General features: G+C 49.5%; 1 protein-coding gene across 2 annotated transcripts in view; it reads left to right on the top strand.

Annotated features, from left to right (window-relative positions):
• Window positions 1–412: 412 nt before the first annotated feature.
• The window catches only part of Wls (Wnt ligand secretion mediator), an 85,340-nt gene continuing 60,547 nt past the window's right edge, over window positions 413–25,205 (top strand). Inside the window, exon 1 of one of the 2 annotated variants that reach the window (XM_003478822.5) lies at window positions 413–803. In XM_003478822.5, the coding sequence (XP_003478870.1) occupies window positions 698–803 (106 nt within the window). In that variant the 5' untranslated portion in view covers window positions 413–697. Of the gene's footprint in view, window positions 804–1,408; window positions 1,428–25,205 lie in introns of those variants that run through there. The other variant, XM_063258585.1, reaches the window with a different exon arrangement.

Here is a 25,205-nt window from a genome sequence, read left to right on the forward strand (position 1 = left end):
CCGACTTCGCACCCACTGGTTTCCTTTTGAAAAAAAAAAAAAAATTCTCCTGCTCTTTCCTCCCGAGTTGCCCAGCATGGGAGGTGGGGATCATCGCTTTCCAAAGTCAACGCGTGTAAGTTTCAGGTCTCCAGGGGGCCCAGGGAAAGGAACCGCGCACTCCGGGAGCCCGGAGAGGCCAGACGCTAGCGAGGAGGCCGGGCCCGGGACCCACGTAACGATCACCAGTTACCGTGCCTCAAGGTCACCGGCGCGGGGCGCAGGGCTGCAGGCCGCACCGGGCCGCGCGCCCCACCGGCGGGGCGAGGGGCAGAGGCGGGGAGCGCGGTGCGGGAGGAGGAGGAAGCGCGCGAGGGAGGGAGGGGAGAGAAAGGGAGGGAGGCGGCGTCATGTGATCCGCTTTCCTGCTCCTTCCAGCGTCCACAGGCGGCGGAGCGGCCACAATCACAGCTCCGGGCAGCGAGCGGGGCGCGATCGCCCGGGCTGGCAGCGGCGCCCGCGCCCGGTCCCATCCTCGCAGCGCTCGCGCACCGGGAAGTTTCGCGGCGGCGGCGCCCGGCCAGGGGCGCGCGCAGGAGGCAGCGGCCGACGCGCCCCGCAGCGCTGAGTGCGAGAAGAAAAGCAAGGCGGGGTGTGCGGTGGGGGAGAAGAAAAAACATTAAAGTCAAGCCCACGGCTCGGGGGCCCACGCGCAGCCATGGCCGGGGCCATCATAGAAAACATGAGCACCAGGAAGCTGTGCGTGGTCGGCGGGATCCTGCTGGCCTTCCAGGTCGTCGCCTTTCTGGTGGGAGGCTTGATCGGTGAGTGCGGGAGCCGAAAACTTTCCCCTCCCCGCCCGCCGCCTCCCCGACTCAACGTCTCCCGGGTCTGGTCCCCGGCCCCTCCGCGCTCGCCTCTCCGGGCGAGTTGTTACAGTATCACTGCCTCGCCTCTATGATCTAATTAGTCCGGCTATTGTGCTTAAGAAAGCAGAGCTCCATGGGGCTCCGTGGGACACAATCCAGTCTAGTGGCCGAGAGAAAAGGAGGGGAAAAAGTTTTGGCCTAGTTTCAGTATCCACTTGAAGGGCAGCGGGCGGGGATCCGATCGCAGCATGGCGTCGACGCGCGGGGAGGCGCCGGCCGGAGTGGGTCCCCCACCCCCGCCCCTTACTCCACCCGGGCCCCGCTTTTATTTTTCCGCTCCCCCCCCCCGACCCGTTTTCCTCTCCGTTTCCTTCCCATCAGCTCCCCGAGGGAGGGCAGCGTAGTCGACTTTGGGAGAACAACAGGAGAGTCGGGGAAACTGCGCCCGGCGCGCAGCCGGGACTCCTTCTGAGCCCGTAGCTCTGCTCGGGGTGACGCTTGCCTGGGGGGGGGGGGGTCCAGCCTTTGCGCGCTCTCGGAAGACCACGCTGCATGGATCTTAGCTGCTACGGGCTGGAGGTGAGGCGGACAGGGCGGGTGTGAAGGTCCTTGACACCCCGCGGAGCCGGGAAGCTCGCTGAGAAGAAGCGTTCCCCCACCCCACCCCCAAAGGTGCTGCCTAGGCCCGCCGTCCCCGCCCCCACTTCGTAGAGCCCGGGAGCCAGCGAGTCTGGAGCTCTTGGTCCCCCGCAGGTGACAGCTTCGGAGCCTGGGGCGACGGCGCCCACTCTGGGAGACCCCCAGTGGCACGCGCTCTGGGACCTGGAGCTCAGAAGCTCCGCATCTTCCACTCGGGAAGCCCTGCCTCCTCCCCTGCTGCGGCCTCTCCGCCTCCATCCATCCTTTCGCGCGTTCCACGCGCGCGTCCCCCTTCCCCCTGCACGTTTGGGACATCCGGGCGCGAACTTCAGCGCCAACTCTGCAGCAGCGCGGAGTGAAGGCTTGACCGCCTCCTTGCAGGCCCCGCAAACTTTGCCCAGTGGAGAAATGCGGACGGGGTCCCCCGCGCGTCCCCTCGGGAACCGCGAGGGCTGCACCGGCGTGGGCGCCTCGGGCTGCGTGCGGGACGTTTGGTCTGCAGACCTGGGTCTGACGGGGGAATAGCGTTACAGACAGCCTGGCCCTGGAAATCCCTGTAACAGCCGAGCTAATTGTTTTAGACAAAGGAGAGCGCGTGAAGCTTCTAAGAGGAGTGCAGTTCCCGCGGGAGATCGCGCCTTTCGGAGGGCTTCTGTCCCCAAAGCAGGAAGGGCGCAGAGTTTTCACGCTCTTCTCCTCGAGGTGGGCCAGACGACTTCAGCTTTTTATTTCTGGAACCCTCACCCTCAATGCACGCGCGCACGCTCACACACACACACACACACACACACACACGCACGCACGCACGCACGCACGCCGGTTTGGCTTTTGTGTGCTGAGAGCCTGTTTGACTGCGCACAATCTCTGTTTCCCTGTATTGGATTTTTCGAGGCTCTTAATGCCTTCTCTGCTGGGAGCGCAAGCCTCACCCTCGGTGATTATGCAGCGGTTACAATTACACCTCTTGTCTGGCTTGGTGAGCAGTTGCAGTTAGATGCCATTGGATCTTGTGTGATTTCAGTGGCAGACCATAATTAAAATTTCTTGCACCTCGTGCTTTCAGAATTAAATTGGCCTATTATCCCTGCCTGACCTTCATCCTCTTTGAGGTTTTTGCACAAGCAGTGAACCATTACACATAGTTTCCTGGTGCTAACTAGTGTGCCCTTCTTTTTTTGTTGCTGAAGCTGATCTCTTGGGTTTGGCTCTCTTGGTGCAGATTCCTAGACGCTTCTGGAAGGAGCAGGATTTCTGGAATCTTATTACTGCCAAGGAGGAGGTCCCAGGAGCCTGTGAGGGGCTGTTGAACACTGGAGGTGCCTGGCTTCACAAGAGATGTTTGTTGAAGCAGGGTTTGTGCAGGGGTACATAATATCAAGTGTTGTTTTCCCATAGAACTTGGTTAGTGAGCAAGGCAGATGACCTCAAAGTCCACAGGAGGCCTTCTGCATGAATAAACTGCTTCTGATCCTTGTGGGGAAATTGCTATGGTTTAAGTTTACCCCTTATCTTCCCCTCCTCTCTTGCTAGTTTGAAACTGGACACACTAACTGAGCCCGGGCTGAATAATGCCTCAGCCTTTCCAGCTACCTGCTGGAGAGTTAATATTTTGGCTCTTAGACAAACCCAAGCGCATAAGGCATGCTGCAAGACCCAAGTATGGGAAAGGAATTTTAGAAAAAGGTAAGTAATAGATTTTCCCGCCCAACTTCCTCCCTGTAAATGAAACTGAGCAGAGAACTTCAGCAATGTGGGATCAGTAGTGGGAAGAATTTATGACCCAGAAAGTCGAGGTGAAGTTTAGAACCCAACTCTTCTCTGCCAGGCCCAGAACAGAATGCCCAATGCTACTGCTGCTGCTTAAGGGGCCACGAGTCTTGGGTGAGGTGTCTCCCAAAAAACCCTCGGGAGGCCAAGGGAGAGGAAGCAGTGCTGCTTGCTGACCACGGACAAGATCCATGGGGACCATGGTTGCCCCTGGTGGCAGCTTAAGAAGGGAGGGTCCAGACTGCAGAACTCATGATGTGGAGAGCTCCCCAGCATGAAAACACACAGCCACCCCCCAGAAAATGTGCCAGGCCAGGATCCCCAGAGACTTGGTACAAAGTGGACTTGTCTCCTTGTTGGTGGCTGAATGAGTTTAAAGTCCCTTTCCGTCCTCGTTGTGTGATCCTTTTAGTTTATATGATATTTGGATTGATTCTTGGTTGTAGTTTCTAGAATTGGTGTGAAAAATGTTAGCTGTAAAGCAAATGGGGAAGTTGGAGGTTTGGTTCAGCCAGTTTAAATCCTTCCTGACCCCAGTAGCCTTGGGGCCAAGTTTGATTGTTTGTTTGTTGTTTACTTTGTGTGTTTATCTCTCTTTGCAGTATGTATATGCTGCTACACCTTTAATGGTATTTTGCAAAAAACAAAAAAGGTGGATGGGGGGTTCGGGAAGTTAATATGAAAGAACTTGGAATGTTTAAAAATTCAGTGATTTCTATCATGCTTTAGTAAAAAAAAAAAAAAAAAAGCTCAGAGCCACTATGAAATCAGACATCTGATTGTTTCCTTCCAGACACAGAAAGCTTCTCAAGTGGCTGACATCTTTAGTATTTAGCATTCACTTTAAAATTTAAGAACCCCGAAGGAAAAGAATATGTTTTCAAAAGATACAGCTTAATCTTAATCCTCCTTAAAAATAAGCATGCAGAAAAATTTAAAAATAATTTTCCTTTGATTTCATGTTTGGTGAGTTTAGTTCGGAAGAGGCAGCTGCCGCCCTCACCAAGACTCTAGCAGACTAGAAATCTTGGACTTCAATCCCTGGCCCATTACGTGCAATTTTCTCAGCTTCCAATTAGTCACGTCTACCGGATAGGGTTGAAAAAGCAGGTCATTTTCGCCACTGCTCCAAAACTATTAAGGGTATGAAGATCAGGGTGAGATGAAAGGAAAATTGCTGATGGAGTGTGCCCGTAGATGAGAACATTCCACACATCCACCCACAGCCCGGCCATTAGGATTTCCTCAGGAATGCTCGCTATGTCTTTCACACTAATGTAATGGACGTAAGCAGACACCTGCCCACATGCACAGGTAACCTTTTTCCGAATGGTGCATGGATTTATCTACCTTCAAAAATATAGCACGTACTCCTGTCTGCTGCTGTGTTACACAGAAACTTGATGGTCTGGATTGCGGGCCATTCAAATGGGCTCTCATTTCTGTTGCTATTGTTTATTTGAAAGTTGCAGAATTTTAAATTTAATAAAATTTCAGTTCATGCAGAGTAGATATTTGTTCTCCAATATATTCCATTTAAGTTTTTGCATATATTTTGACATATCAATGAGGCACCATTTGTAATCCTGTAGTGTTCAGCTACCTGCTGAGAATGTAAAACTACATTAGTTAATTGGAATTTGGTTGATTTTTATCCATGATTTTCAGCATTTGACTCAGTCTTGTTTTGTAAAATTTTGTATCTAACTAAACCATTGTCTTTTGCTCTTTGTTATCTAGTGAGGTTTGTAAGGAGTACTGTGGGGTTCATCTCTTAAGGACTGGTGATTTTGGTTTACAAATGAAATCACATTTTTTTACTTTTAAAAAGCTGAGCTTTCTGCTTGGTTATTGCAAAGAAATCGTGCTTGTGGGAACAATCTAATCTATGATCATTGCTCATCTGATCTTTCAGTGTAGCCTGTCTAACTTTCTACTGGAACTCTCTCTTCCCACCAGAAAAATGAGAAACATTTCTTTGGGAAACAATGTTACTGGTAGCTTTGAGGGACCTTCAGAACCCCTGCTTGAAAACCAGATCTAGATTTAAAACCTTCCAGACATGTTTTGTTTTGTTGTTTGTTTTGACTTAGGATAGCCCATGTAATTCAGGCTGACCTTGAACATACTGTGTAACCCTGGCCTCACGTTGACAGAGATCCTCCTGCCTCAGCCTCCTAAATGGTGGGATTGTAGGCCTGCACCACCACAGTGAGCATCATTGACACTTTTTAATAACTTGGCCTTTAAATTTAAAAATATCTGTATAGATTGAGGAAAGATTCTTACCTTATTTTCCTCTTAAAAGTGTTTCTTAAAAGTATTTCTATGGAGATTTAGAGTTTATGTTAAGACTGCATGAAGGGTTTCTGTGCCATTTACCTAATCTGTTTTATTGGGGCCTGCGGCATGCTCAGGGTGGGTGGAGCTGAGATGCCTAGAGGGTTGGTACAGAGGAGGCTTAGAGCGGTCCCAGCTGTGGAAGCCACTCCCATCCTTTGGACAGACCTCGTGATCACTCTGTGACCGAACTGCATCCCCAGCCCTTTTTATTTTATTTTTTTTCCAGCCCTTTTTATAATTCATTTTGAGACATAGTCTTGCTAAATTGCCCAGGCAAGTCCTAAGCTTGTGATCCTCCGGTCTCAGCCTCTCTCAGGGCCGGGATTCTAAATGTGCAACGCCACGCCTTGAAGAGAAAAGTCTCTCTTAATCCAAGTTTAGCAGCAAAAGATGTCCTATGGTACTGTCTGGCACCAAGGTAACTTTTATTTATTTACTTGGAATTTGAGAACATGTGAAATTAGATACCCTGCTGATTAGACCTTCCAACTTTATGTTACTGTTTCCTCCTGAAATAAATATATGGATAAAGTAATATAATGTCTCATGTGCCTAAATTTGTATTGTTTGCCAGACAATCTAATAATATCTAGATTACTCCACAAAGAGCCCTGTCGGATTGGCATTTTTACACCTGTATTACATGTCAGTAAACCTCGGTGCACAAAGACCTGGTAGAATTTCTCCAGGTCACCCGGGTTGGTTCCGGTCAGAGGTGACCGTCCACTCCAGCAGTCTCACATCCCCGCCAGCCATTGGGTGATGCCCCGCTCTGCTCCCCAGATTTTGATTTTTAGATTGAATAGAAATGGTTTGAAAGCAGAGCAACAGAGGGGAACCAGTGTCTTGGTTTTGAATCATCGGATTATAAATGCTAAGAGCAAACACTTGGTGTGCTGTAATGGGCCCATCTGTGCAGACCAAAGCCAAAGCCGCCCTGGCTGAGGCCCGGGGAGGGACCTCGAAGCCGCAGATGCCTGTCCAGCCGATTCCTTGCAAGTCCTAACCAGTCCCCTGAGTGAGCAGACAAGTTCATTAGCTGTGAAGCGCTGGAGATTCTGCTCCTCCGAGGAGGGCTACTTTGATTCCATCTTCCAGGCTTGTGGCTTTAACCTATTTATGCAGTGATACAGGAGGGCTGGATTTTCTCAGAGGAATCAGCTGAGGCTGGAGAGGGTTTGGGGCCTGTGGATTGGCTATGATGAAGAGCAGTTAAGGGAGAAGCCTCCTCCCCAAAGTGCCAAAATCCCTCCGGGAAAGCACCAGGTCTGTGTGGATCCACACACGTGTCCAAAATGTCAGTGTTCCCAATCATGGGTGTCACTGTGTGGACACCATGGATTTTGGCTGTTGCATAGTTTATGTTTTGAGGGTGGGGAGGACACTGACGATTTTCTCTACTGCAGGATTTGTAGCCCTCCGTTCTGCAGGACCCTCTAAGAGGTGACAGGAGGCAGAGCAATAAGACAGGAAGCAGTGGTCCTGTCCACCAGGATCTCACCTGTCTGTCCACCAGGATCTCACCTGTGAGTTTTGGGGTGGTGGCCTGAGGAGTCTCATGGTGCCTATTCTGGATGAGAGGGGAGAGGAAGAGCTGGAGGCATGTAAATTCTCAAAGAAGATTACAAAACCTTTTCTGCACCGAGAGACTAATTGAAAACGATGGCCTAGTCCCAGCAAGGAGGAACTAATGTTTTGGATGACGGTCTGACGGTCTCCAGGCTTTGCTGACCACCTGCCTGCACTGCACCCTGGTCCTAATCCACCCATGCTGGGGTCACAAGCAGGTGACACCTGGCCAGGAGGAAGAGGTGACTAGTGAGACAATTGCTCGGTGAGGATGCCCTGGGTGACCGTGTGGCCTTTCTGTGCATCGCCTCCCTCAGGGATTATAAAATGCTGAGGGGCAGTTGTGGCTGCTGTCTCATTCTCAGACATCCCCGGCTTCTGTAGAGGACTCTTTTGAAGTGACACAGGCAGCTAAAAGAAGGCTAAGGAGTCAGCCCATGATCCCGGATGGAATCCTAAGCCTGGCTTCTAAGCCTCAGGCCTTTGTCCGTTCCGTTTCTATGGGGAACAAAGGAGCGAGCACGAGGAAACTCATTCTAGGCAGATTAGACGGGAGATGAAAGCTGAGCTCTACTTCTGGGACCCCCCTCCAAACCCAGCACCCCTGTGACCCCTGATCATTCACCTGGCTGCTTCCTCGGCAAGCACCCACAGTAACTCCCTGGTGGGGAGGGCGGATGGTGCCCACTGCCACGCTGGGGAGGGCTGATCCTGAGGATGTCACAGGTCCCCTCCCACAGCTACCACGGCATACAGAAGAGGGCCACTGAGGGTTGGGACAGGAAGAAAGTCCAGTGACAACCCCGCAGAATGGCTCTGGGCTTTAGTGTGCCTGCAGGAGTCCCAAACACAGCTGCTGGAGGAAAGGCAGGGCCTTCTTAAGTTTTTGGTTTATTCCCTGGGTTAGCTCAGGGGTTTATCCACAGATCCACACTTCCAAGAAAGCAGAGTTAATTGAAAGGAAAGCCCAAGTGACCACATTGGTTTTGGCAAGGCGTTATGATTTTCCTTTAGAAAGGAGATAATTGGTCTAAAAGTGATTTGCTCCATTTTTTTTTCCTTTTTTCCAAGGCCTGGATTGATAAAGCCCAGCTCCTGAGAGCTAACGGGGGGCCAGTTAAGTGCTCCTGGATCCTGGCTCTGACCTCGGGTTGCTCCTGGTATCCAAGGAGGATCCACTGGTGGGGACAGTCTTGCTGGGACTCCCCCAAGCAAGGTGTGGACTCCATGATCTCAAGGCACAAACACTCAGCTACTGCAAGGAGCCCACTCTCTTGAAGGTTTGGCACCTGTTGGGTGTCTCAGTGAACCGGGCACCACAGAGGCACGATTTCCAAAGGACTTTGCACTGACCCCACCTGCTTAAAACCCATTATCCATCACCTGTGATTTTTCTTTCTCTGCCCCTTTCTGCTCTTAGATCCTACATGAGCTAACATCCATTCTTTGTCTTCCTTGGGTACCTTTCAGATTCATGAGTCTATGGAGGAAGAAGGAGGGGGGATGACCCAAAGCATTACGAGGTCTCGGCTTGAAAATCCGGGGAAAGTTTCCTGCTTTCTGGTCGTAATGCTGTATCATATCTGAACATCTCCTTAGGAGTTGTCCCCAGATGATAAACCCTAACACTGCCACAGAGGGCTAATGAATCACACAAGTCCAGATCAGTCTCCGGATAGGTCCACACTTCACTCCTGAGAGAAGCCCTCATGCTTTCACTCTGATCCGAGGCTTTTGCTTTGCACACAATTGTCACAAAGCTTACTTGTACTTTCCACGTCCCTGCTCTTCAATTGGGACTGGTGGCCGAGGATCCCTGCTTTTCAATTGGGACTCAGGGCTGCAGTCACATGAGGACAGAGACAAGATCAATGAAAAGTCTAACCAGAATGGCCATGTGCAGGCTTCTGAGGTCACTGGTACCCAGCAGCCCCTGCTCCCAAGGCAGCTGCACTTTGTGGTCTCATCCTGACACTGGCTGTGCCCTTGGGCAGTGGGTTGTAAAGATGAAAAGGCCGCAGAGCCCCTCCCACCCTGCCTCAGTCCAGCAGGAATCCCAGTGGCCAGAACAGAGGTCACTCATCCCCCAAACCCTGGCTGGTTCTCATCCAATCGCTGCCATGAAGGTTTATTTCCTTCTGAGTTGCCTGTGAAGGGCTCCGCACTTCTCTGCCTTGGGCAGCCACGGAGTTACTGTGTGGAAGCTTCCCAGCTTGTGCTTCTCACGGCTTGCTGGACTAGACTGTTCCAGTCCTTGGGAAGAAGATTGCAGGACCCTTGTCCTCCTCGCTTGCCAGTTTGCCTTCTTAGTAAATTTAGCTAGTCATGTGTGGAGCAACAGAATTATACACAGTAGGTTTTTTTTTTCCTGTTCCATGTGGAATTTAAATTACACTTTGGAATTTAGAGACCAGAAACAAACCTGAATTCCTTGCTTGCTTGCTAAGGGTGTGGTGCATTCCCTTCCTCCTGCATGGGGAAATGTTGTAAATTTAAACTCAAAAATCGGGGTTTAGTTGTAAGACTTTGTGACTCAGAGGCTGCCTTGACCTGGGGAGAGTTGTGGTTGGCACAGCCTTGATGCCTGGAGTTTCAGGGGGGAGAGATCACATGGCCCCGTATTTTGGAGGGCATAGGGTGTTATTTTTGTACAAGAGAAGCCATAAAGTCTCCTCCTCCATCACTACCATTTTTTCACTCTGAAGCCAATTGCAAACAGAAGTTCACATTGCCAAACTTGGGCTTAAAATGTTGAGAACGCTAGCTTTTTTTTTCTTTTTCTTTTTTTGGTGATTTGAAGGATGCCAGCCTTTTACCATGAATTCCTCTTGGTTGAAACTGGGCAGTCACAAGGCTGTGCTTTCTCTGCACCACCTCGTGAAGCTGACATGAACTCTGATGTTTAAATCTCTCAGCCAAAAAGTTCCTTCCAGCCTTCTGGGGCGGACCTGGCCTTTGGGGGTGGAGATCCTTTACTGTGCGTGTGCTGTGTTTTATCTGCTCTCCTGGAGGCTGTGACTCACCCCAGAGTGGAATGCCCCATCGTGGAAGAGAGGGCCCACATTCCTTTCTTTCTGTGTTCTCCAGAGGAGCTAGTTCTGGCTGGGAGGAGGAGCCAGGCCGGCATTTGCCCCTGCACGCAGGCCTAAGGAAATTGCAGATAAGATTTGTGCTGCGGCTTGCAGTAGGCCGTGCACCTGGGCCTAGCCATCACTTGGGGAACACGTCTGTGGGCAGAGGGATCAGCTCCTCCAGAAGCCCTGGGGGTCGGGCAGCTGGGGGCCTTAGATGTCTTTTCACACATTGCCCTGGCCCTGAATACGCAGAGTCCATCCGTGAGCACGCTCTGTTAAATCCCTGGCTCATGCTTTGTATCCAAACAGAACACATGACGTTTCTAGGTAACAGGACAAAAAAAAAATCCACAGCAGAATAATTTTTAATTTGGGGTTCTTCAACTCAAAGGGCACTAAGGTCAGCTTTTAAGTAGCATTGTTTCTGCTTTTACAAATAACAAAAGAATTCCTCCCTGGCCCTCTTCCCCTACCAAGCCCACTTTTTAGAAAAGGTAAAGAGTCCTTGGAATAGTCCGAGGGAAGCGTGACCAGTTAGGGATCTTAACACTGCCAGGGGCAGTGCAGACAGAAGACAGAAACGTTTACACCAGCTCTGTTTCGGAACCATTAACTTCCTCCTCGGTGGAGTGCTTTGGGAATGTGGAATCTTACCTGTTGATTAGTCCAGGGTTCCTGGGAAATCGTATCACTACAGGGCACCGGCATATTAGCTGGAGTTTTTCTGTATGATGGTTTTCATTCATTGAAAAATATACTAATCTTTCTATTCAAAGTGATCAGATTTCTGACTAAGAGAATGCTGTTTTATCAGTGATTGGCTTTATCTGCTTGTGGTCAAACCTGCTTTGTGATCTGAACAAACCATTATCATGGTGTCCAACATTTTGCCTGGCTTGGGCTGCCCTGAGCCAAGAGGAATTGTCTTGGGCCACGTACAAAATATACATCGTACTTCACGTAGAGAAGTAGGAAACTTCCTTTTTAAAAATGTTTTTTTATCATAACATTTACAAAAGCAAGAGACAGACAGCTCACAGGCTGCAGGCCCAACACGCTGGGAGGCTGCAGGTGTCATCTAAAAATGTTTCCTCCTCTAAAATATTCCATTTCCCAGGGAGCCTGTGGTCGGGAAAGGGTAACTTTTGTGTTTACCTGTGCAGGGGTGTTGTTAGAGCAATCGGGATAGGAGAGCCAGTTGTCTGTATGACGAGTTACCACAAAAAAAATATACATGTGGATCACCGTGTGTCTTTTTAGAACAAGGCAGGTTATTTCTGCCCCTTGATGGATAAAATATAATTACAGCCCTGCAATCCAGCCAGGTATGGTGTTACAGCTACGGAGGCGGAAGCAGGAGAATCAGAAAGTTCAAGGCCAGCCTGAGCAACATAGCGAAACCCTGCCTCAAAATAAAACTGGAAAAGCACTGGAGGTGTAGCTCAGAAGTAGAGCCCTTGCCTGGCACATCCGTGGCCTGGGGTTCAGTCTCTAGCACACGCGCACACACACACATGCATGTGTGCACAGCACACACCCCCCCAGGGGTCCTGCTTGGTAGCCCTGCTGTGGTGAATGATCCGGGCTTATCAATAGCCTAGAAAGCATGCCATTCACAGACCTGGTAAATTCGGTAGTAATTTTCACGAGGTCTAATTTGAATCAGAAGTGTTTTCCTCTGAACTCTGGGCCCGTGTTACTGTGTTCTTTCCAGCACCTAACAACCCAGGTAGCAGGACCTCAGTGCCACTCATGCGTTGGGAGGACCTGTTCCGGCTACGCATGTGCAGTATGAATCCCCCCAGCTGCTTCTACTTTACGTGTGACACTGGTGTCATTGCCCACTGGAACTATTTTTTTCCTTCTGGATATAAAATGTGTGACAAAGACCTTTGAAAGTCAAACTTTGAGGAGGAAAAGTGATCTTTTGCTTATAAAATATTAATTATTGAAACATTAGCTAAATGATAGTGCTGTATCATCAAAAATTATAAACGACAAAGCACATTAAGGTCCCCCCACCCACCCAGGACTGCCCGGGCCCAAGGATGGTTACGGGCTTCCCTGTAGGGGTGATTGTGTTACCCTGGACCAGGGGAGTGTGGGTGGCTGTTCACATCTGTGCCATAAAGGCACGGATAAGTACTTTGCTTCTGGAATCAGTCGTAGAGGAAGCAGAAGTGTTTTAAGGGCTGCTGTGAATTCTGCAATGCTCCCTTCCAGATTAGTCTCATTTCCACATTCCGAGGCTTCCCTGGAGGCGACAGCACCTTCATGGTGTGTACGCTCACAGTTACAACAGCCATAGAGTTGTTCGGAGTTGGAAAGGAGTCTTCTCCTAACTAAGATCCAGCGAAGGCTGAGATGGACAAGTCTCCCAACCACTGGTGCAGGACGGCCACGCTGTTGACCGCCGCTGTCTCTCGTCTGATTCCTTGATCCTAACTTAGCCATAAACGCAGGGAATTCACTGTGGCCGGTCTTGTTCCAGCTGATCAAGTGCAGGGAGAGGAAGGGAGCACAGCCCTCTGCGTGGATTTCCAGACTTCAAATATTCGAATGTCGAATAATGCTGCAAACTTTGCGATCTCCTGTCTTTAGGAATTTAGTGTCTGTCTCTTGCCCCCAGGAGAAATCCTTTGAAGGGATTTCTTTTAGAAGATGCCATGGTTTTTAGTATCAATTCTTAAAGATGAAATGTATATCTTTCTAAATTTCCCTTCTAGAATTTTGTAGTCGTTCTTTGAGACCAGTAATACAGTTATGATGTCAACTTTCATGCACATGCTGCATGAGAAAGTGTAATTCATGCAGATAACCAATCTTCTTCCGTGGAGCCTGGGTGTGGAGGAGTCCACGCCCTCCTCCACGCTCCCGGAGGCTGTGTGGAACGTGTGCCTGCAGCCCCAGAGGGCCTGAGGGCAGAGCCAGGCAGAGGTGCAGGCCAGGAGGAAGTCAAAGACTAGGCGAAAGCTACACAGCGGGACTTCCCAGTGAGACTTCCTGTGCCGGCCAGCACCCCAAGGTTGGGATCCTTTAAAGGAAGGGCGTTCCCCTCTCTCCATGAACCATCGCTGCCCAGAGACCAGATGAACCCAGAGGAAATGAGCGTTTGCTACTGTAAATGTAAGTGAGCGCCTTGAGGGCAGAAGGACTGGAGTGAAACCCTGGCTCTGGCACTTGCTGCCCTGAGCCTTGAGCAGGTGCTGGGTCGCAGAGCTGGAGCATCCTCACCTTCTGAGAGGGAAGAGGAGGCCCCCCACTGCGGTTATGTCTGGAGGATTTGACCCCAGAATCCAGGAGAAGACTTCAGTACCATAGCAGGCAAATAGGAAACCCTTGGGAAGCGACAGGGAATAATTTCCTCCTGATGGTACTCTTCACCTGGGAGTGAGTTCTTGGAGGTGCCAGGCCAGTGGCACTGGAGGCCAGTAGCCCTGGACGCCAGCAGCACTAGATGCTAGCAGCAGGGTGCCTCACCCGTTGAGAATCTGGCCATCTTCGTCCCAGTGCCTCAATCAGGTTCCGGTTTCAAACCAAGCGGCTGAAGATGGGTACTTTTGTCTCTTTTGATATTTATTTATGTATTTTTTCCTTTCTTTCTTCTTTTTTCTTTTTTTTTTTTTTGGTCTTTTTGAGACAAGGTCCCGCTATACAATTCAGGCTGGCCTTGAGCTCACTTTAGCCCATGCTGATCTGAAACTCACCACAATCCTTCTGCCTCAGTCTCCCAAGTGCTGGGATTATAGGCATGTGCCACCATTTATATTTTTGAACAAACACAGTGATACTGGAGGAATCAACCACAGAGGAAATAGAACAAAAGAAGCCCTTTTGCAATCCACTTTGTATCACAATAATTCTTTAAAATTTTTTCCCTTCACCTTTGATGGAATATTTCCAATTGTAGGCACCAGAAACTCAATAGCCTAACTTAGCAGAGGTATGGGAATTTACTGTCCACGTTCCACATGCCGGTTGGGTGTCCCCGTGGAAATTAAGCAGCCCTCCCTCAATCTTCCTCCAAGCACTCTCCCACTACTTAACTCGAGATCGCTGTTGAGCCACTGAACCATGGGAAATTCATTTTCAAAATCGGCTTAATTGCTGTGAGACTCTTTAATTTGTTCTGGATGGCGGTGTTAATGTCTGGGAACTGGGAGCGAAGCCCTCCAAAGTTGTTAATTTAATCAACCGCTGTGCCCTCGCCAAGCCTAATGAAGAGGGCAGGCGGACCCTTCTCACAAAAAGGCCGGGTCCCTTCTGACCACCTCGTCAGAGATGAATGAGAGGCCCCTCAGCCAGGCTGCACGCTTGGGCCAAATTACCAGGGCGTCTGTCTGTGGCTCCAAAGCCCAGGGTGGTGTGTCCCAAAGTAACAATCGAGTAGGTTTCCTTGCGGGACCTTGGAGTGTGCGGGCCATGATGTGAGCGTGTGTGTGCTCACACCTGCTAGGCTGCAGAATTCTGTCATCAGCGCGGTTCTGAGGTGGCTTTGGCTGCAATCTGTAAGATCATAACCATCGCCCTTGGACTATTGGTATTCCCGTTAACCGCCGGCACTTACCGTGGGGAGAGCCTGGTGAAAGCTTGCTCTGTCCTCGTGATAAATTAGCTTGTTTATTCCTCTTCTGCTTGTTTCCAGCCCGCTGTTGGTTAGTGTAATGAAGCAGAAGCCCATTGTGTGTGTGCACTGGGTAGCGATCCCCTGGCACCGAAGGGGGTAATTGAGTAGAAAGGCGGAATGCTGTTGGTGCATGGGAGAAGTTAACACCACATGAGGTCACTGGGCCTCAAGCTTTAATCAATGTGGACACAATGCAATTGAGATTGTGAAAACGGTTTGTTTATAGTGGGAGAGTAAGGGTCAGTAGTTAATTTGAAATGCTGTAGGTGTGTTTTCCTTGAACCGAGAAGGTACGGAGCATGTGTCATGGGGGACTGTAAATATCCTCCAGGGAGGGACGTAATGGGGTAAGGATTGAAAGGAAGGGCACGGCCGACCTCGCTGACCCATCCCACGCTTCATGTGAAGTTTTTAACCATCTTTAATGTGAGGAGGCTGCTGCGCCGATCCATAGGCTAGAGGCAAAGCCCTATAACAAACAACTTCTTCTGGTTTTTAGTAGAGATTTTCTTTGAGGAAATATAGAGGGTGCTGGGACACTTTGCTAATAGGAGGACTGTGTACTCCTTTCCCACGTTTATGTCTTCTGGCGTTTTTCATTGTCGTGACTTGAATGAAATGGTATGGGAACCAGCTACCCTGTACGCCTCCAGCTCTGGGCTTTCCCGTTTTAGGGTCCCAGTCCACGGCAGGTGTGTCTGCTCCTGTCCATATGATCTTTGGCATTTCTCTAAGTTTCCACATCTAGAAACATCATGCTTTCTAATCAGTCTTTGGTGCATTTGAGGGTGAGAGGAAGTCTGCCCTTCTGTGCCAGCAGACGTCTGGTTTTCAGACATGATGGGAGGGAAAGAACCAAACATAGGGAAAGGACCAGGAGGTCCTGCCGGAGCTGGAGGCCGGCCAGGCGCTCTCTGCTTCTCTGCTGAGAGTCTGCCAACACCAGGTGATACGTTTGATATTCCTGCTGCCTCACTTGGGTGGCGCTTTTATCTTTCCTTCAAAGCACTGTTGTAAAAATCAACTCATTTGATCTTAATCAACAGCACTGTGAGCGAGGCAGGTCCACCTGGGATGTTTACATTTTAATGTGGAGCCCCAGATGGAGAATTCACTGTGTTTGTGGGGTGCTCCGCTAGGACAATAAATGTCATCTATGGTCCCTTTACCTTCCTCTGCCTGACACATTGACACCAGGCGATGCTAAGCCATATCCCTATCCCTTTTGATTTTATTTTGAAAGTCTTGCAAAATCACTGCCTTGGCCTCAAGCTTGTTATTCTCCTGCCTCAGCCTCCTGAGTGGCTGGGATTTCAGGCGTGTGCCAGCACCCCGGCCCTGGCTCTCCATGACCACTTGGTGACTTGTGTCATGCTGAAAGGGCTAGATGTTTGCCCTTCGCCTTGGAAGAATCTGGGTCTTTGGAATCTTGGGAAAATCTTAGGGGAATCAGGAAGCACTGAGGGGATGAGGGCTTAGTGAGGGATGCTATGGCGCGGCCAGGCACAGGACTGACTCTTCTGTGGCCTGCCTTTCCCTCCTATTCAAGCCATGCCAAGAAATATACTTTGAAAAGCTATTTTCGGTGTTTCTATGCTATCCTGTAGAAAGAATGTTATAATTAAGCTACTCAATCTCTTCTTCTTGAACTTTTACAATGGGGCCAGTTTGGGAGCTAATATTTTTTAAAAATGGGGAAAGCTTCCTTTGTAGATAAAATCTTCCATCCGTATTTATTTTCTAATCAATTTCACTTCTGTACATTTTATATCATTAGAGATTTTGATGATCAACCCATTAGCCATGTCTGGGAGTGTCCATCTCCTTCCAGCTTGGCCAGCACTAAGTATTACCCTTAAGAAAATTTTTAAAAATTTTGCCAATGTACCCAAAACAGATTTCTTTTAATTTACATTCCTTTGACTGATTACAAGGATGATCCTCTTTTATTTGGTGACATCCTTGTTGTGTTTTTCCTTGAATGTCCTGTTTTTAAAATTTAGTGTTCTGGTCATGCAGCGTCTCCGAGATTAGGATTTATTGGGGAGAGTGAGTTCTGGTTTCTTGGGGAGGCTGCACTGTGTTTTGGTAGTAGGATCCTGAATGCCTTCTGGAGCTTTCTCTCCCCTCTCAGTCCACGTGACTTTAGAGACGCTGGCTCTGATCAGAGTGGGAGGCGTGTAACAAGGTCCAGTTTGTGTAATCTGTGAATTCCCAGACTTTTGTGGAGCCTACCAGGAAAAGACATCCTTTCCTTTTTTCTTACTGAATTTGAACTTCAGAGACTGAGAGCTTGGAACTCTCATGCACCCTGAGGAGAAAGCTAGCAATGCACAAGGTAGAATTCAGCGAGGGAGCAGAGCGGTACATGATGATGTGATTTGATTCCTCAAGGAAGCCGGTGGAAGGCTGCTCAGATTTGGGGCACTTTTTTGGTTTCACTTTACTAATTGTTTGACTAGGTTTTGCTCGAGCATCTTGGAGCAGTTTTCTGCCTCTTGCAACCCAAAGAGACGCATTTCCTTCCTGTATCTTCCCTGTGGAGATTCCTTGGTGGAAACCACTGCTATATTACAGTGTGTGGACAGAATCTGTCTTCTGCGACAGTTAAAAATAAAATTGGGGGTGGAGCTAGGCTATGTTCCGCCAGCTCCTGTAATTAGAGCAGGTGGGATGTGTGGGTGCCTCTATGTGTGTGTGCATGTGTGTGTGTGTGCGTGTGTGTGTGCACCTGTGTGTTCAGGGCCCAGTACTGAGGGGTGTTTGTGACAATTCCTGGAACTCTGCCAGGATGCCAGCTTTGAAGTAAAGCTCCCTGCCTCTGCCAGGCTGGACAGCTGTGTGACACCAGTGGCAACGTGATACCACAGCAGCTGAAGCGAAATTCTCGGCAGTGGAAGAGACACTTTAATGACTGCCGGGGCAGGGCAGCAGCTCTGGGGAGGGCTGGAAAATTTCACTCGAGGCCACAATGACTCCCCAGAGGTTTCTTGAGGACATCTAGGAGCCCATGACATGGGCCCACACTTGTCACTGCGGTCCGGAACCCGGCTCACCGTGGACTACAGTAGCGTGGGCAGCTGACACTGGATAAGAAAGACAAAATTAATAAAAGATGACCACTGTCGTGAAGGCTGAGTGCAATGGACAAAGAGTTCGAACATGCTTTAGAGCAGATAAAAAGATTTTTTTATAATTAGGACTTGATATGAATCTTTATTAAAGTATGGGGTGATCATTTGAACTCACCAGGTTTGATCTAGGACAAGATTCCCCCTCCTCTAAGCTGTTATTGGAATAGTAAGTTAACAGGAAAAGCCACTAGCAAGGAGTCCAAAGAAATCCCTAGAGCACTCACCTCTTCAGACACTGCCACCCGGTCGGTCCTTCTGTACTCTGCTTGGTAAGTGGACCTCTGCTGCTTTCTGTGGCAAGTACCTCCCACTTGTCTACTCCTTTATTGTGACTGCTCTGCTCAGTTCTGGACACCAGCAAGATCTTCAAGGCCTGGGAACGTGCTCGTCTATGGAGTTACCAGACGAAAGTACTGGGTGTGAAATTACTGAGCCAAGGGACTGGGGATTTAGTTCAGCGGCATAAGCACCTGCCTTGCAAGCAGGCAGTCGTGAGTTCGATCCCTGGTACCGATAAAAACAAAAAAGACAAAAAAAAAAAAAAAAAAGAAATTACTGAGCCATCAGTCAGAGAATCTGCCACTTGCCTGCTCTGAGACCGGAGCTTGCATTACAGCCTGTGGCCTTCTGGTCTAACCTGGGTGAAGGTGATGCAGGTTAAGCAGCTATGTGGATAGTGTACCACATGCAGGTAAGGCGAGCAGGCAGTCAGGACGTGTGTACAAATATAAAGAAAACAGCACAGAACATGGCAAGAGTATTGGGTGATTTGCTCCAAGCCCTTGGAGTGAGGTTGCCATTGTGCTGTGTTTTGTAGGCATTGTCTCCATTTCCTGTGTTGGTTGAAGGAGGCCAGAGTCTGTGCCTAACTCTCTGTCTTTTAAGTTCCACAGAAACTGAAGGATCCTTGAAACACTGGTGTGGACTTGGTTAACTTGTTGATTTTCTTTAAAAAAGAAAAAACAAAAGCAATGAAGTTCAGGGACCAAAGCCTGGAGGTGGCTGGAAACTGACCAGAAGGCTGAGTCCCTGTCAGGGCCATCAGCCCTGTGTCAGCCGCTGTGGGCACAGCCGTTCAGCCCTGGGCCTCTGTCTTGATTGCCCTTTGTAAACTCTTCTGCCCAGTGTCTCTTCCTCCTTTGTGGAGATGAGGTCTCCCGCCTCCTGTCTGTCTTCACAGACATGTTTTAGGAACTCTCCACAGACTGGCTGGATTGTCTCGTCGGGCTGTGAACAGATTGTGTGGGTGAAGGGCAAGTAGGGAAGGACCCAGAAATCAAAAAAGCCAGAGGAGCAAAGCTCTTTCTCTCTCTCTCAGAATGGAGCTTGGGGACAAAGGGAACTCCCTTAATCATGTCTCCTTTGTCCCCAGAATGGAGGGGACACCTTTTAAAGCCACTCCTATTTTGTCTGCTGTCTCGTCTGAGTTAAACCAACTGTGAATCGCTGATCAAGGGGTTAAAATGTTCCCAGAAGCAGCCAGGCAGAATCGGCTCCCATGATGAAGGACTCTGTTAACAGTGAGCCTAAGGCCAGGTCAGGTAGAAAGGCTCCTTGCAGGCTTAGTGCTGACCTGACTGACCTAGCTGTCCTGGGGGCAGTTAATGCTTAGATGATGAAAGTTTTTTTCAGTGGTGAGAACTAGGAAAGAGATCCTTAAGACAGGGCTTTTGGTCAAGTGAACCAGTCACCCCCTTGTGCTAAGTCCTTACTACTCAGGCTAAGGGGAAAATCCAAACACCTCGCTCGCCCAGCGACCTGGGCCAACCTGTTTAATCTCTCTGTCACTTTCTTGGAAATCAAAGGCGGATAATGATTCTTGGTGCCCACTTAATGGGTGTGATGTTCAATAATGAGGCTGTAAATGCTTTGGGCTCCCTGGAGATGAGGAGATAGACCGTTTTCTCCTAAGCGTTATTCAGATTTAACACGGAAAAACGAATCAGGAGAGATTTTTGCTGTTGTCGATTTGGGCAAACCTGTTACCCCTTCGACATCGCTCATTGACAAGGAAGGTTGTGTATTTTCTGAGTGGCTGGACTTTGTAAGAGCTTAATGTTTTCAGGACAGCGCCTCCAAATTTGCAGTGAGGTTGGATTTCCAAGAGGAAACTTCGCGTGTAGTGCTGACCTGTCCCTTTGCTGACGAGATGTTTTATAGTGAATCGTTGGGTTCGGGCTATGAAGAGTTATTAAATCTGAAGCCAGGTGCATGTTTAGAAAAGAGCTCATCCAGTGTTATGTAGCTAACCCGTACTTGGTTGGCTGTCCATTTCCGTTTAAAAATTAAATAGCGTTTTCAGATAACATGGTTGACACGTTACTGCAATTTCAAGAAAGAACACGAGAGCAGGAAGATTTGGAAGACGGTGGAAAAGATCTGCTTGGTTCTTGGTCTCTTGCTGGCCCTCACTGCCTCTCCTGTGGTCTTCTGCTCAGGACACAGTGAAAACTCTTCCTCCTGCTTCTTCCTTTCTTGCGTCCAGTCTCACCTGGTGACACGGTCTTTCCGGGCGAGACTGAGAGTTTCCCTCTCCTGTCCTGGGATGAGCGATGCTGGCCCCACCTTCCCAGCAGAGACCCACCCCAAACCCCATCCTCCACCTTCCCTGTGGATATTTCCCACGCAGAACCCACACTCCACTGACTCTTTAGAGAAACAAGATTTTGGCTTTGGAAGAGGCTGGGAATTGCCCTGGTCCTTCTCACCCACAGTGGGGTCTCCCAGCGGAGCCCCGCTCTCCACCTACCCCTTTCTGTGCTCACCACAAGCTCCTCTTCAGATCTCTTGTTTAGTGGTTTAATCCGGTTGAAACCCCGCAGCAAATGCACATTCCTCCTCAGTGGAGAACTGTCTCCCACTGACGCACTGTAATGTCCACCCTCGAACCCTGCATTTTCCCTTCAGGATCATCTGCAACAGGGGCGTCCCTGCTGTTAGATGCCCGACTAACTAGTCACATAACTGAAGCTGACTGTCACTTTTTTTGGGCTTTGTCTTCTTCCAATGATTCACTCCCTGACTGGTTCGGGCTCCTGACAGCCCCAGGATCCCTTTCAGGTGACTGGACTTCCGCTCACTGTTAAGTTTATCTCTGCTGCCATGGTAACCACTACCTAGCTTGTTTCAGTGGTGAAAACCACCTTTTGCTGGTTTTCACAGAAAAATCCATACTTCAGTGATCAGCTGGTTGGTATGCTTAGGACAAAGACATCCGCACTGCTGGTCAGCTTCTCACTGAGGGTACCAGACAGCAAGGCAGCTGGACACAGATCTGGGCAGTCTGGTGCCCAGTGCCCACAGCTGAAGCACTGCGCATGGGTCCCTGCACTCATTTTCCTCACTGGGAGAAGTGGTTTGGTCTATGCAGAGAGAAACCGGATGCAGACGGATTTCGGTTCAACCCCCCAGTGCCAGCCAGTTACTAGCTACAACCTTGAATAAGTAGTTTCCATTTTCCAGATCCTCCTTCTAGCCCTGTCCAAATGGAGAGAGCTGCGCCAGCCTCCGTCACGCACAAACAGTGCCGTCGTTATCATTTATGATTCCTAGATGTCACCTGTGCCCTCTGGCTGGCAGCAGCCCAAGCATAGCTGCTGGCCACTTGGAATCCTGATCCCCTAAAGGAGAGTTGGCACAGAGGGACTTGGAGGAGTGTGAGGTAGGAGTTCTCAACTGGGAGCCATTTGTCTCCCCAGGGGATATTTTGCAATTTCTGGGGATATTTTTAGTGTCAGGACTTGACAGGGGAGGGAAGAAGACACGACTGGTGGGGAGATGCCAGGGACGCCTGCTGCCCTGCCCCTGGAACGGCTCTCTGGCTCCAGATCATGTTGACTCTGGGATGGAGAGATGGGGTGTGGGAGCTGGGACGGTGGAGGGGGAGCAGAGGGTCTCAGATGGTGAGAGAGCTGAGGTGTTCATCAGAGAAACCAGACGGCCAAGTTAAAGTTGGTGGGGTCCAGGCTCTGTCAGTTGCCACTGAGAAGTAAGAACACCTGCTTCTCGTACCCAAGACCCATGTCTTTTGGTTCCTGAAGTAGAGAGAAGCAGGTCCCTCGGGGGAAGGAGACAGAAGAGGGGTAGGACAGGGGCCGTGTCCTCCCTCTGCTAACAGCCTTGGTAACGAAAATGTATATTTAGGTCTATGAAGGAGGTGCCGGCTGCATAGCTTGGAAGGCAAACCCACTGCGAGGCGAGGGGCGTTTCCCTAGCTAATTTGCTGGGGAGGAGCAAGGTAATGGGGTACATTTTAAAACACCTTCAGAAGCCCCCACCGCATTGGAATGCAAACCCTCACGAATGCGATGAACTGATGAACTGGTGTCCCTTTGGTGACAGCTGTTGGCTCAGGCCTGACTTTCCTTTCTTTGGAACAATAGGCTTAGCCCGTGAGCTTATTTCTGCCATTCTAAAAAATAGAGTCTGGCCATGATCCAAATTATTTCATTGTAGTGGAATGTCTTTGTGTGGGACCAGCCTGCGAGGGGAGGGGAAGGAGAGGGCAGGGAGTGAGAAGGGGTGTTCTCTTGTTGTTATTTTTCTCTGGAGGTTTTTGTTGTGCTTGGACTGCCGCCTTCCCTAGAGGGATTCCCTCCACTTCCCTAGAGGGAGCTCCGCCAGGTGAAGTCCGTCTTTTCTCCTCGGTTGTTGGAAGAAAGAAAACACTCAGAACCCATTTAGGTCCCAGACAATAGCAAAAAACACAGCCAGCCACGAGGGTTTGTGCCTCCAACCAATGGCAAAATGCGGCAGGGAACGACCAGGCAGGGAGGTTCAGAGGTTCTGGAGCCAGTCTGTGCCCCTGGCAGACAACTTGGCCCTCACTGAAGAGTGTTTTCTTTTTACTGTCAAAGAATGACTTTCACTGTCCAGCACAGAGCGCACCCATGCCATCGGAACCCGAGGGCTGCCGGGCAGGGAATGTCTGACAGTTAGGATCGTGCCCAAAGCTGAGAACACGAAGCCCACGATCAGCTGTGTTGTGTGCCTGCTTCCTGGCACAAAAAGACAAATTGAGGACGCTAATTCCACACATTTCCACCGAGGTCCTCACCTTAGATGGGTAGAAGTTTGGGGTAGCAGCCCCTGTGTGGCCGAAATTGATGTACAAGTAAACGAAGCAGACACACAGAATGCCACCGCCAGGGCAGGCACAAGGTCATCTTCCTGTCCCTGTCCACGGTCCAATGGCCCCTTCCTGCCCACCCAGTTGGGGTGGCTCATGGTCTTTGGTCTGGTTAGCTTTGCTGCTAACTACCAGTCTGAATTTTTTGATCACCAATTTCTTTTCCTTGCAATGAGCAACATTAGGATTACCCAGAACGGACTGAACCCCGTCCCATCTCTTAGCCATCCGTGTGTTCGAGCCTCATCTGCAGCCATCTTTCCCTGATCCCCATTCTGGGTTCCTCTGGTGGTACACAGACAGATATATTGATCGGGTCCCTTCCCATCTCTGCTGCCTGTGTTTGAACTGTGTGGGTCTCTGTCTCTGGTTCCATTCCAACAGAAGCAATGGGACTTGCAAACTGCCCCTCCCAGGGAGCTCCTCCCCCCAGCCCCAGGGGAGGACCCACTGTGACCTGTGGGAGCTGGCATCACCTGAGACTCCGGGGGCTTCCTTCACCCTGCAGCCTCTCCAGCACTGGTCTGCTGCTCCGTCATGCTGGTGCTCTCCCAGGTAACTGAGGCCGGGAGGACCCAGCTGGATCTACGGGCCAGCAGCACACCTGTCCTTCTGTCCGAGCCTGTCCTTCTGTCCAAACCTGTTCTGTAGGGTGTTTGAACCTTTGGCAGCACATGGGTAGGGTGTTTGCTTTTGTTCTCTGGCCGTGTGTGTGTGTGTGTGTGTGTGTGTGTGTGTGTGTGTGTGTGTAAGGTGTTAATGAAGTGGCCATGGTATTCTCTATGTGCAGGCTTAAGAATACTGGCTGGAGGGCCCCATGGGGCTGGGGGTGTAGCTCAGTGGCATAAGCCTCTGCCTGGTGAATGCAAGGTCCTGAGTTCGATTCCCAGTACCAAAATAATATGGGTCTCAGCTAAACTTTACACACATGGAAGGCTGAGACAGGATGCATCTTCTTATTTTGTTTCCCGTTTGCTTCCCATCTACACAGTCCTTACAGCATGGGAATAAGGTAAATAACTAAGTCCTGGCTCTGACAGCCTCATTCTCCAGGAGCCATGTCACCAAGTGGTTACCTAAATGTGTGCCCGTAATATCAGCATTGCCTAGAAACCCTTTGGGAACAGTGTTACAAAAATCGTCATTTTTTTCAACCAGGTTTGGTGACACATGCCTGTAATCCCAGGACTCAGAAGGCTGAGGCAGGAGGATTGCTGTGAGTTGGAGGTCAGCCTGAACTACATAGTGAGACTTTGTCTCAAAAAAAAAAAAAAAAAAAGAATAAAATCATTTCAATTTCACTCCTCCCCCTCCCCCTTTTCTTAGGGTTTGGAAATTGAGCCTAGGGCCCTTATCATTAATTACATCCCTTTAAAATTTTTTTTTTTAATTTTGATACAAGGTCTCATTAAGTTGCTAAGGCTGGGCTTGAACTCTGTCCTCCTGTCTTGGCCTCTCGGAGCATAGGGTGCCCCCTTTTCTTTGACCTCTAGATGACTTTTCTTTGTGTGCAGTGGAGGACATTGGGACAAGTACATGTTGGTCCTCAGAATCAGCATTCCTTTCTGTGTGGACCAATCAGAGCTGCGAATGACCAGAAGTACGCATGGGAAGTGGGTCTGGCTGGGGCAGAAGTGCACCCCCTGCAGCCCGGGCAGGCGAGGAGGCTTCTTCCTGAGGGCTCCCCGTTGGTCCTAAATGTACACGGATGCAGGCAGGCCACCTATGTAACCTCTGGGGTGTTTTCTTAATGGTGCCTAACAAGACATCCAGCATAACTTAGTGTTACATTGGTTATGATGTAATATACCTATGTCACGTTGTGTGTGTGTGTAACCAGTGTTTGAACTCAGGGCTTTCAAAAAAAAAAAAAAAAGAAAAAGAAAAAAAAACAAGTAATAAGAACCGTGAGAGCAATGAAACCCAAAATGTGTAATAGTCATTGTACAAAAGAGAGGAAAAGAAAGTGCTCTAAACTATATAACTGCATGTATATTTAAGTGTATAAGATAGAATGTGATATCACAGAGTTTTATTGGATCATTGAACAGAACTGTTTGCAGTATCATTGATGGA

Source organism: Cavia porcellus, unplaced genomic scaffold, assembly GCF_034190915.1.
Source record: "Cavia porcellus strain 051 isolate PalLab524CR breed Dunkin Hartley unplaced genomic scaffold, mCavPor4.1 scaffold_1, whole genome shotgun sequence".
In the NCBI taxonomy this organism is placed as follows: Eukaryota; Metazoa; Chordata; class Mammalia; order Rodentia; family Caviidae; genus Cavia; species Cavia porcellus.